Source organism: Ptychodera flava (genome assembly GCF_041260155.1).
Source record: "Ptychodera flava strain L36383 chromosome 23 unlocalized genomic scaffold, AS_Pfla_20210202 Scaffold_23__1_contigs__length_28996876_pilon, whole genome shotgun sequence".
NCBI classification, from domain to species: domain Eukaryota; kingdom Metazoa; phylum Hemichordata; class Enteropneusta; family Ptychoderidae; genus Ptychodera; species Ptychodera flava.
Genome location: NW_027248277.1, coordinates 3,961,981 through 3,972,778, shown reverse-complemented (window position 1 = coordinate 3,972,778; position 10,798 = coordinate 3,961,981). Strand labels below are relative to the sequence as shown.

Genomic DNA, 10,798 nt, shown 5'->3' with positions numbered 1-10,798 from the left:
TGTATGAAATTATCTCACTAAGGTCATCCTAGGGACATGTAAACCAAATATTAAAGCTGTCTGACCAGCGGTTTTGAAAAAACAAGCGACTCAACAGTTGACAGAGCTCTGCTGTGTTAACCTTTTGTGACACATGTATTGATGAAGAAGGTGGATATCTTTGATAGCTCATTTCAGGATGGCCTGACCAAAAATGGAAAAAAAATTCCGTAAAAATACAGATTTGCATATTTCATCAGACTATATTAGTCTATAATAGCAAATAAACCACAGTTAATTATATTCTAATTAAAGTAAATCAAGATTAAGTCATTAAAAACAGCATATCTGTCAGGTTATAAAGAATCTTGAGCTGGTTATCTTTTAATATCAGTATTTTCATCCTATTAACCAAGCACATTTTAACTTTCAAATTAACATTGTAAGTAAGTTCTGTTGAATAAGTTGAGACTGTACCTACTCAGAGAAAGCACACTGAAGAGACAAACGTTTGAAACTTAAGAAGTTCAAGGTCATCAAAAGCATTATAAGGAATCATGTTACACTTTCATTGCACTGTTTATACAGATTGCATAATTGCTATAAATAGCCATGAGGAATCTTACAGCCAAGCTTTACCATAAAAACCCTATCACTTTGACCACTCTTTTAATTGACCACTCTATTTTTTTCCTCAAAAAGTAATCTTATTTTATCCTTACCAAGTCAACCATAAATGGAAATTAGAACTTTCTCTATCTCATTTATTTGACCACCCTATCATGACAAACTATTGTATCAAACTTTGGATTCAGGAAAGTTGCCTTTACATGTTTTAATCCTCCAAGATGGTAAGCATTTCACTATGAACTGTCAAAAAAAGTTGAACTTTCTGATAATTCCACACTAAAATTATTTTGGCTTTGATGATTTCCTAATTAATTCAATTATTTAAAATCATATCAATTATTTTTCTGGGTCCATTGATAGGGTTTATACAGTACAAGAATTACACACAATGTAAGTCAAATTTTGACCAAAAATGACAAAAAAATCCTTAAAAATACACATTTGCATATTTCATCACGATTTGAACAAATCTAAGTTGGGTTATCCCTAGGGAACTGTATACCAAATAACAAAGCTGTCTGACCAGCGGTTATGAAGAAGAAGATTTTTTACCAAAACACCTTGTTTGCATTAATTTGCCTATTTTCAAAATTAAAAAAAAATAGTTTCTCAAAATCATATTTTTATCTACACAACAAATATCAAATCAGTAAGTACTGCGGTTCTCAAGATATTTGAGTGGACGGACGCCTCACAAACGGACATACATACATACATACATACATACATACATACATACATACATACATACATACATACATACATACATACATACATACATACATACATACATACATACATACATACATACATACATACATACATACATACATACATACATACATACATACATACAGACAGACAGACAGACAGACAGACAGACAGACAGACAGACAGACAGACAGACAGACAGACATACATACAGACAGACAGACAGACAGACAGACAGACAGACAGACAGACAGACAGACAGACAGACAGACAGACATACATACATACATACATACATACATACATACATACATACATACATACATACATACATACATACATACATCACATACATACATACATACATACATACATACATACATACATACATACATACATACAGACATACATACAGACTGACGACGGACGCCGCACGGATACCCATCCCAATAGCTTCTATAGACTATAGTCTAAAGTAGCTAAAAAACAGGATTGAGTTGAACAATGGAAGGCCGACACAAATGAAGCAGTCTCACTTTGTGTTTTAGAGTATCTATAGCTTTTTACAGTGAATGAAGTGAGATCTTTCACTGTGTTCATGTCATATGATAGTTAGATGTCGTCTTCCTCATAACATTTCTTAGGATTTATTCCTTATTTGCAAATTTCTTTCGAGGCCAATAAATCAATTGAATAATGTTTTCAGAAAAAAAAATGTTTTCAGAAAAAAACAGCGACTCTCAAACTTTCCGCGGATCGTTAAGACTCGTGATAAAAAATAGAAAACCACATTGAGTTGAACAACGGAAGTCCATCACCAATGAAGCAGTCTCACTTTGTGTTTTAGAGTATCTATAGCTTTTTACAGTGAATGAAGTGAGATCAATAGAGTCATTCAGAAAACTAAGCTGACAGATAATCATCACGTCTACTTTTCTTCCCGTAGCTACTTTCATTGGAACAAATCAGCCTATGGCTGATGACGATTCTTTGAGAGAAAGTTAAATATAATTTCGTAATTGCTCAATTATCGTTGTGATCCATAAATTATGCTAAGTTGGACAAGGTGTTTTTACCTCATGTCATTCTGTCATGTTCTTTTGAAATTCTTGTATGGCTTCACATATGTTGAGTGTCTTCTATCAGTTTACCTTTTAATCCAATCCCAGTGTTTCAAACTGTCATTCACTTGCAGAAAGTTGAGGAAACTAATTTCCTCTCATCTTTGTCTTTTTGTAATGTTAGGCATTACCAATCGCTGCTAATCATACAGAAGACAGTGAATCACGATTGACCACATCCACTACCGTGATTGGCGACATCATTGCTGAACCTGGCTAAGTGATCACGCACAGCATCGAAACTCAAACAGATCCAGTCATAATACTGTCTGCCAAGCTATCGCAGTGTACCATTCCATGTTGACAAAATATGTACCTAAAGTAACACATAGAGTTTGATTACAAACAGATGGTTGCGAGGGTTCAATTGGCTGCTCTTGATAATAATATAAATGTAAACAGGAAGCAAGCAGTGGTCAAGAAACCTAGACATAATACAGCAAGCAGGGGTGAATTGAGATACAATTTGTACCATAAAGGTAGTGCAAAGTGGGTGGCCCGACCAGTGTTTGAGAGTAAAAGCTATGCTTATCTGTATCGGATGATTGAAAGAGTTGTACAAAGAAGGTTAGACTCAATCAAATCGACTGTTGATGCAGATCGGGAAGTACTTCCAAAAAACACTGCCAAGCTTCCAAAACCCTCAAAGAAAGAATTGCATTATGTAGGTCATTCCCCTCCATTCATGACCTGAGTTTAATTAGTCTAGAACATTCTGTAGGTCACTGTCCTTCACAACCTCAACCTTGAATTCAGTTAGTGATGTTTGGAATGTTCTGGAAATTTAATTAGTTGTGTAAGAGATAATTTTAGAGCAGTAATTAGCATGTCAATAAAAGTTCTAGATTGTTCTTATATGCTCTTATATAAGCACATGAGTATAAATAGGGACTGGCACAGCTTGCAGTCAGACATTTGGGATTGTGTCTCTTGCATGTTACTTCAAGTCTTTGGAAACTCCAGCAGTATTAATTTCAAGACTTTTCAAGACCTTCACTGCCACGCTGGATTTATACTGTGGACTTTGTGCAACTTCAAGCCTGCAAGCCAAAGGATTGTCCATTCATAGGACTGACTGTTAAAAATCAGAGACTGGAGCTTTGCCGTCCCAGCTGAGATGAGAAGCCACTTTTACAGTTTGTATTCTATCCCTTGACTAGGCGATTAGTTTGATATTTTGTAATGTAGCGCGCAAACAAATCCTTTAAGACTCAAAATAATTTGTCTGCGACTACTGTGCAATTGTCATCTATGAGTGATATTCCGTAATGCGTTCCTCCATAAATAAGACAAAGCAAATGTCCGATCTAATCATCACGGGATTTATTCGAATATAAGCAAGTCTTCCAGATAACGTAATGAAACGTATTGGAACGATTAACTGAAATAAATCAGAAAAATACAGAAAAAATAAGAACTAAGCTAAAATTCATACTCTGTAATGACCTAGGGGTCAAAGGTCAAATCAGTGGGTCAAGTCATAGGACCTGCCTCATTAAGCGCCCTCTACCGGTGACTGAACGCTTACCTTGTTTACAAGATCTCATTTGCATAAGACCATGACTTACAGAGCATGAACAATTTAACTGCTTTGCAACAGTTATAACTAAATCAAAGTTGCATGAAAGTACAATCACTAAAGCAACTAAACTAATAAGTCTTAGATCAAACATGAATTAACTCAATCAATGTCCGCACGAGTGTTCTTTGTCCTTGGTCATTGTCCGTATAGATTTGCCTTGCAGGGGCGACGCCCTTGTATGCACAAGGCCAAAAGAGTTCCTTGGAAAACTCATTCAGCTGTTAACTCAATATACAATAAGATAGAGGCTTACCGGATATTTTGTGGGCTCATAGACAACTGTAGCACTGAACAGGCTGAAATCTGTTCCGCAAAAACGTCTTTACAAGCAATTCTGGCGAGGAAAAATGTGCTCAGATCTCCTTGACTTGTAACTTTCAAGGAGGCGTTTCCCACACTGAAGGCTGTTAGGCCACGTAGTGTCTTTCTATGCATCGCGTTGTGTAATAGAAAGGTAAACACTGATTGTATCAATGAACTCAGTCTTGAAAACGTGTTATGGGTCAACACACTCTACGCTGATATCAATTGGAATCTGTAATCTCTTACTCCAAATAGTGAACAGAGAATTTTGGCCGTAACATTCCGGTCCCCTAATTGTGTAGATGGTATTCGGAACAATTATAAATTCAGTAGGCTAAAATGGTCAAAATTCAAATCTAACTAAATAAATGCGAATAATATACTGTTTATATCGCTAATAAAAAGGTTAAAGTTCTTAGCTGTTGTTGTGTCCTTCAGATGAATCGTCGATGACATCGGCCTCCAGGATCATACACAGTTTATCCACTGGGCGCCGTAGAGTAGTCGTTCTGGTTTTGACTTCTGCAAACCTGACGAGTCCCTTCTTGTCTTGCATCACTTCGGTGATTCTGCCCATAGACCAGGAGTTCCTCAGCGCTGTGTTGTCAACAACCAACACCACGTCTCCAACGTTGAGGTTTCTTCTGATCTCGAGCCACTTCTGTCTCTCTTGTAGCAATGGGAGATATTCCTTTACCCATCTCTTCCAGAATACATCTGCCAGGTACTGCACTTGTCTCCATCGACGGCGTACGTAGTTGTCATTCTTCTGAAACAAGCCGGGTGGCAGGGCCTGTTTTGGCTTCAGCATCAACAAATGGTTGGGTGTTAATGCCTCTAGATCGTTCGGATCTTCTGACAGCCTGGTGATTGGTCGGCTGTTTATTATGGCTTCCACTTCACAGAACAGTGTTTGGAGTGCTTCGTCTGTCATACGAAGTGGTTGTTCTTTGAGCAAGGAAAAGATAATTTTCCTTACAGTTCTGATGTGACGCTCCCATACTCCTCCGAAATGGGAACCTGCTGGGGGGTTGAATTCCCATTTGATGTCTTGTTGATGGAGCGTTTCGGCTATCTTCTCTTGGTTCCATTTTCCGATACTCTCCTTCAGCTCTTTGTTGGCTGCGACGAAGTTAGTCCCGTTGTCTGATCTGATGGACCTAACTTGGCCTCTTCGTGCTATAAATCTTCTGATGGCGTTGATGCACGAATCTGTATCTAATGAGCAGGCTACCTCTAGGTGTACCGCACGAATCGCCATGCATGTGAAAATCACTCCATACCTCTTCACAGTGACACGGCCACGTTTGATATCTATTGGTCCGAAGTAATCAACACCTGTGCGCGTGAAAGGTGGTTCTTCGGGGGTAATGCGGTCCTTGGGTAGGTCCGACATCTTCTGCTCACAAACTTTCGCTCTATATTTCCTACAGATCACACATTTGGCTATGAGGTTGCGGATTGCTGTAGGTGCACGTAGAATCCAATATTTTTCTCTTAGCTTCGCCAGCATCGAATTCCTTCCAAGGTGTCCGACTTCTTTGTGGATTTCTTGGAGGATGATTGTTGACACTGGTGAGTCTTTCGGTAGCACTATCGGGTGCTTGCTGTCTGGTGATACTGAGGCACGTTCCAGGCGTCCGCCAACTCGTATTATTCCCTCATCCAAGATTGGATCTAGCTTATACAACGGGCTGTATCTCCTGACTTGTTCCTTTCTATGTAGGAGTGCCATTTCGTTTGGGAAATGCTTTCGTTGCACGTATTGCATGATTGCATCTTCAGCCCCTTGCAGTTTCTCTAGTGTAAGAGGTGGGATTGTTTTTTCACAACTCTCCTCCGTAGTATCTTCGTTGTTGCTTTCATCACTTTGTTTTCTTTTGCGACAACGATCTAGGAAGTTTTTCTTCGCTAGCAGGAACCATCCGACCATCTTCTTTAGCTTCGTCAGACTGGAATAGCGTAGCAGGATCTTCTCTACTGCAAACGCTTGCTCTACTAATATGGTGCTGTACACGGATACTTCCCGCTTAACTTCTGGGTCTTTATTGCTTAGCGCTCCGGAAATGCCTTCTTGTGTTGGCCATTCACTTTCTGGTTTCCACAGGAAATCTGGTCCTCGCAGCCATCTTTTGTTTGCAGGAACTTGTCTACAGTCAGTCCCCTTGATGCGTCGTCAGCTGGGTTGGACTTGGTATCGACGTACTTCCACTGTTTACGATCTGATCCTTCACGTATGATATTGATTCGGTTGGCTACGAAGGTGTGGAACCGGGAGGTTTCATTGGCACAGTACTTGATCACTGATGTACTGTCTGTCCAGAAGTATACTTTGTCATTCTTAATGTCGAGCTCCTTCTCTAACATTCTGTTCATTCTCACGGCGACTGTAGCTGCTGTTAGCTCCAGGCGTGGGATTGTTATTTTCTTCAATGGTGCAACCCTTGCTTTCCCCATAAGGAAGGCGCAGTGAATTCTTCCGTCTTCGTTTATGAATCTAATGTACGATGCGACACCATATCCATATTCACTGGCGTCAGAAAAGTGATGTATCTCACATACCTTGACTTCGCCAAAGTCTGTTGGTTTGTAGCACCTCTGAGCTGATACATTTTCTAGTTTTGGAAGATCTGTCAGCCATCTTTGCCATTTCTTCTGGTCACCTTCTTTAATCTTTGCATCCCAACCGATACCTCTACGACACAAGTCTTGGAGTAGTATTCTTGCAGGTAGGATGAATGGGGCTGCAAGTCCAATGGGATCGTATACTGAGCTGATAATTGATAGAATGCCTCTTCTTGTTGCAGGCCGGTTTTCAATGTTGATCTGGAATCCTATTGTGTCTGACTCGACCGACCATGAAGTACCTAGGGCACGCTCTACTGGTAGGCAGTCGTATTCCAGCTTCAGATCTTTGATTTCTTTAGCTCTTTCCTCTTTCGGTATGGCTTCTAATACTTCACGGCTGTTGCTCACCCACTTCGTTAGACGGAAACCGCCTCTTTTGCAAGCAGCAGTCAGATCTTGTGTCAACTTAATTGCCTTCTTAGCGTCTTCTACCGACTTGAGGCAGTCATCTACATAGAAGTCTCTCTTTATTGTATCCACAACTTCATTGTCGAATAGGTGGCTGTTGTCGTCGGCCATCTTATGTAATGCTGTGTTCGCGCAGCTCGGGGATGATACTGCACCGAACAAGTGAACCATCATCTTATAGACTCTTGGAGGGCTTTCTATGTTTCCATCTGGCCACCAATAAAAGCGTAGACAGTCGCTGTCCTCCTCTTTAACTTTTACTTGGTGAAACATAGCCTCTATGTCTGCCATTAAAGCGATCGGTTCCTGTCGAAATCGTAGTAACACTCCTAGTAGATTATTTGTCAGATCCGGCCCTTGTAATAGTAGGTTGTTCAACGACACCCCTTGGAACTTCGCTGAACAGTCAAAGACAACACGGATCTTCTCTGGTTTCTTTGGGTGATATACTCCATGGTGAGGTATATACCATACTCTTCCGTCATCTCGGTCTAATTCGTGATTTGGGACTTGTACTGCATACCCCTTCTCAAGTATGTCTGCCATGAACTTCTGGTAATCGGCATGAAACTTTGGGTTGTTTCTGAGCTTTCGTTCAAGGCCTTTGAAGCGTTGTAAGGCATACTGCTGGTTGTCGGGTAGTCGAACTCTCTCGGTTTTGAATGGAAGTCCCATTTTGTAGTGTCCGTCTACTAGCTCAATGGTTTCGTTCACTTTCTGTATGAACTTCTTGTCTTCTTGGGAGTGCTCCCTTTTGTCGTCTATCATGCGCTCAGGAAAGTCAAGGTCAATGGAATGCCGCACCAACCTGTCTAGTTTGTTCATTTCCTCCATGTCTTCTACAGCAATAATTTCTGTTCTGAAGCTTGGAGGATGGATCTGTTGTCCTGTTTCGCAATATCTGGATACGTGCCAGGGGATCCACCCTATTTGCGTTCTGCATGCGTGAGGCGTTTTACGCGGACCACGTATCGTCTCCAGAGGGGTGAATGCTTCTATTTCTCCAGTGCCTAACATCAGTCCTATTTCGGCATCTATTCTTGGAAGTTTTATGTTCTTCAGATGTGGCCATCTCATGATGTCTTCTTGGCGGGGAATGAAGTCTTCAGAGACGCCTATTGTTTGTTTAGTGTACACTGTTTCCAGCTCTACTGGTGGCTCTGAGCAGTCTAGGTCGTACACTTCTATACCTGTGACCGTCTCGCAGGTTAGGGTACCTCTGCCTATGGTGGTGTCTACCGTCAACCTTGTCTTTCTACCCGGGGCTCCAAGCTGTCTTTGTAACGTTTCTGTACAGAATGATGCAGCACTGCCTGAGTCTAGAAAGGCATAGGTCTGTACCATTCTTTTTGAGCCCTTCAGCTTCGCCTTGACTGGGATAACAGTCAGCAGGATTTTGCGGTTCTTGTTCCTGTTGCTGTCATCATCGTCTTGAGCACGGTCCCCATACAGGGCTGTATTTCTTCTACCTCTGTGGTGAGGCAGTTTACTGTGACAGTGGTGCTCTCTGGTTGTATTGGCGTCTTGGAATCATCATCATCCTTATCTGCTGTTGGTCGACGATCCTGATGTAGCACCGTTGGGTGTTTTCCTTGGCATTTGGAGCATTTAGCTTTCTGCTTGCATTGCCTACTTCGATGACCAGGCTTTAGACAGCCAAAACATACACCTTGGTTTCTCAGGAAGTCAACCGTATCTTCTTGACTGGCTGCAATCAATCGTTCGCAACTGCTCTTCTTGCTCCCTTGGTTAGTCTTCTTACTGGTGCTGGTGACACTGGTGGCGAAAGATAGTTCCACTTTCTCTGTGGTTCTCTTCTTTTTCACCGGGTTGTCGAGACTAGCCATGGCCTGTCTGCTGTAGTCCGGGCATGACAATCTAGTAGCCTCAGACTTCACCAGGTCGACAAGGTCTTCAAATTTACTTTTTTTTGGCTTGTCGTATCTTTGCCGTGCGCTTACTCCAAGAATCTTGCATAAAGTAAGGAAGCTTCTTGACAATCCGCTTCATATTTTCTGAATGCTCTAGTACTTCTAGTCCATCAACACATCGGGTCGCTGTCTTACATCGATTAAGGAAGATGGCGAACTTGTCTAACGATGTAACGTTGTCTGGCTTGATTTGAGGCCAGTCTAAAATCTTTCTCAGGTAGGCGTTGGCTATCTTGTTTGGATCACCATAACGCTCTTCCAGTTCCTCCATGGCACCTTTATATGCTTCACTTGCGTCTATGCCTGCATACCCTTGAACTATTTCATGGGCTGTACCTTCGGTGAACTGTCTCAGCAGAGTGAGTTTATCTTTGTCATCTTCGGCAGTTGGTACAAGTTTGGTTTCAAACTCGTCTATGAATGATCTGTACTCCATGATGTTGCCATCAAACTTCTTTATCACTGTAGACATCTTCTTTATTGCTCTAATCATCGCCCACTGTGCAGCGTCACGTGTTGTCTTACTCATGTTACTGCCGCTACTTCTGTTGGAATTTCTGGAAGTAGCTACGCTGACTGCGTCTTCTGAAATGTCGGACCCGCTTTCACTCTCACTTTCTTCTGGACGGTGATCTCTTTCACTCTTTTCTTTAGCCATTATTCTGTCGTGAGTAGCTTTCTTTCGTCTTCGGCCGAAGCTTAGTACACTTTCCCCAAGTGGAACCTTTCTTTGGGAGTATCAGTCGTACGATTTTGCCTCCGTCGCTGGAATGCCCACCAGTTGCTATTCTTTCTTCGAATACGGGGTAGTCATCTGGCGGTTCAGTCTTAATACCATGCGGCAGTGGTCGATTTCCAGTTCCATCCAATTCGTACCTCGAAAGGACTCTTTTTCGTGCTTCAGACATAGCTATCTCTGTGTCTATGGTCAGCTGTTCTTCCTTTGATTGTAGATCTTTCTCCGCCTCTTCTATGGCTTGCCTTTTGGTTCGTAGATCTTGCTGTGCTCTTCTTAATGCTTGTTTCTCCTTCAGTATCGCTGCCTTTGCCATAAGCTCTGCTTTCTTTTGGTCTTCCATTCGTATAGCAGTGATAACACTTGAGCGTGAAGACATGCGACTGACTATGCTACCGATTTGGGAAGCGCTCTTCCAAAGTACACTGTGGTTGTCATCTTGGACTGAGGCGTGTGACTTGGTCTCGCTTCTAGTGTGCCAGTTGTCGACTCTATGAAGGAAACCTTGCAGGGATGAGTATACTCCATTCATCCATTTACTAAATTCTTGATAATCGTCTCTGCCTCCTACCAATGACTTAAATTGGTCTTTGGCAATGACAAACTCCTGAAAGTTTGCCATCATTTTCGTGTACTGCTTCTCGATTGCAGATCTCCCTTGTTCTTCATTTAACATTTTGAGATCTTCTCTTTTCTTCTTGTCATCTTCCGTGCCAGTTTCTGTAACTGTGCTTCCTTAGTACCTAATGCGAATGCCATACCTTCTTCT

At 41.5% G+C, this 10,798-nt stretch overlaps 3 protein-coding genes across 3 annotated transcripts; all 3 read right to left on the bottom strand.

Annotated features, from left to right (window-relative positions):
- Nucleotides 1-4,741: 4,741 nt before the first annotated feature.
- On the bottom strand, nt 4,742-6,259 carry LOC139124328 (uncharacterized). The gene has a single exon (XM_070690467.1). The coding sequence runs from the start codon at nt 6,257-6,259 to the stop codon at nt 4,742-4,744; it is 1,518 nt and encodes a 505-aa protein (XP_070546568.1).
- Nucleotides 6,260-6,378: 119 nt separating this feature from the next.
- LOC139124327 (uncharacterized) lies at nt 6,379-8,706 on the bottom strand. The gene has a single exon (XM_070690466.1). It carries the CDS (start codon nt 8,704-8,706, stop codon nt 6,379-6,381), a length of 2,328 nt encoding a protein of 775 aa, XP_070546567.1.
- Nucleotides 8,707-9,282: 576 nt separating this feature from the next.
- LOC139124326 (uncharacterized) lies at nt 9,283-9,822 on the bottom strand. Its single transcript, XM_070690465.1, has one exon. The coding sequence runs from the start codon at nt 9,820-9,822 to the stop codon at nt 9,283-9,285; it is 540 nt and encodes a 179-aa protein (XP_070546566.1).
- Between the last annotated feature and the right edge of the window lie 976 nt (nt 9,823-10,798).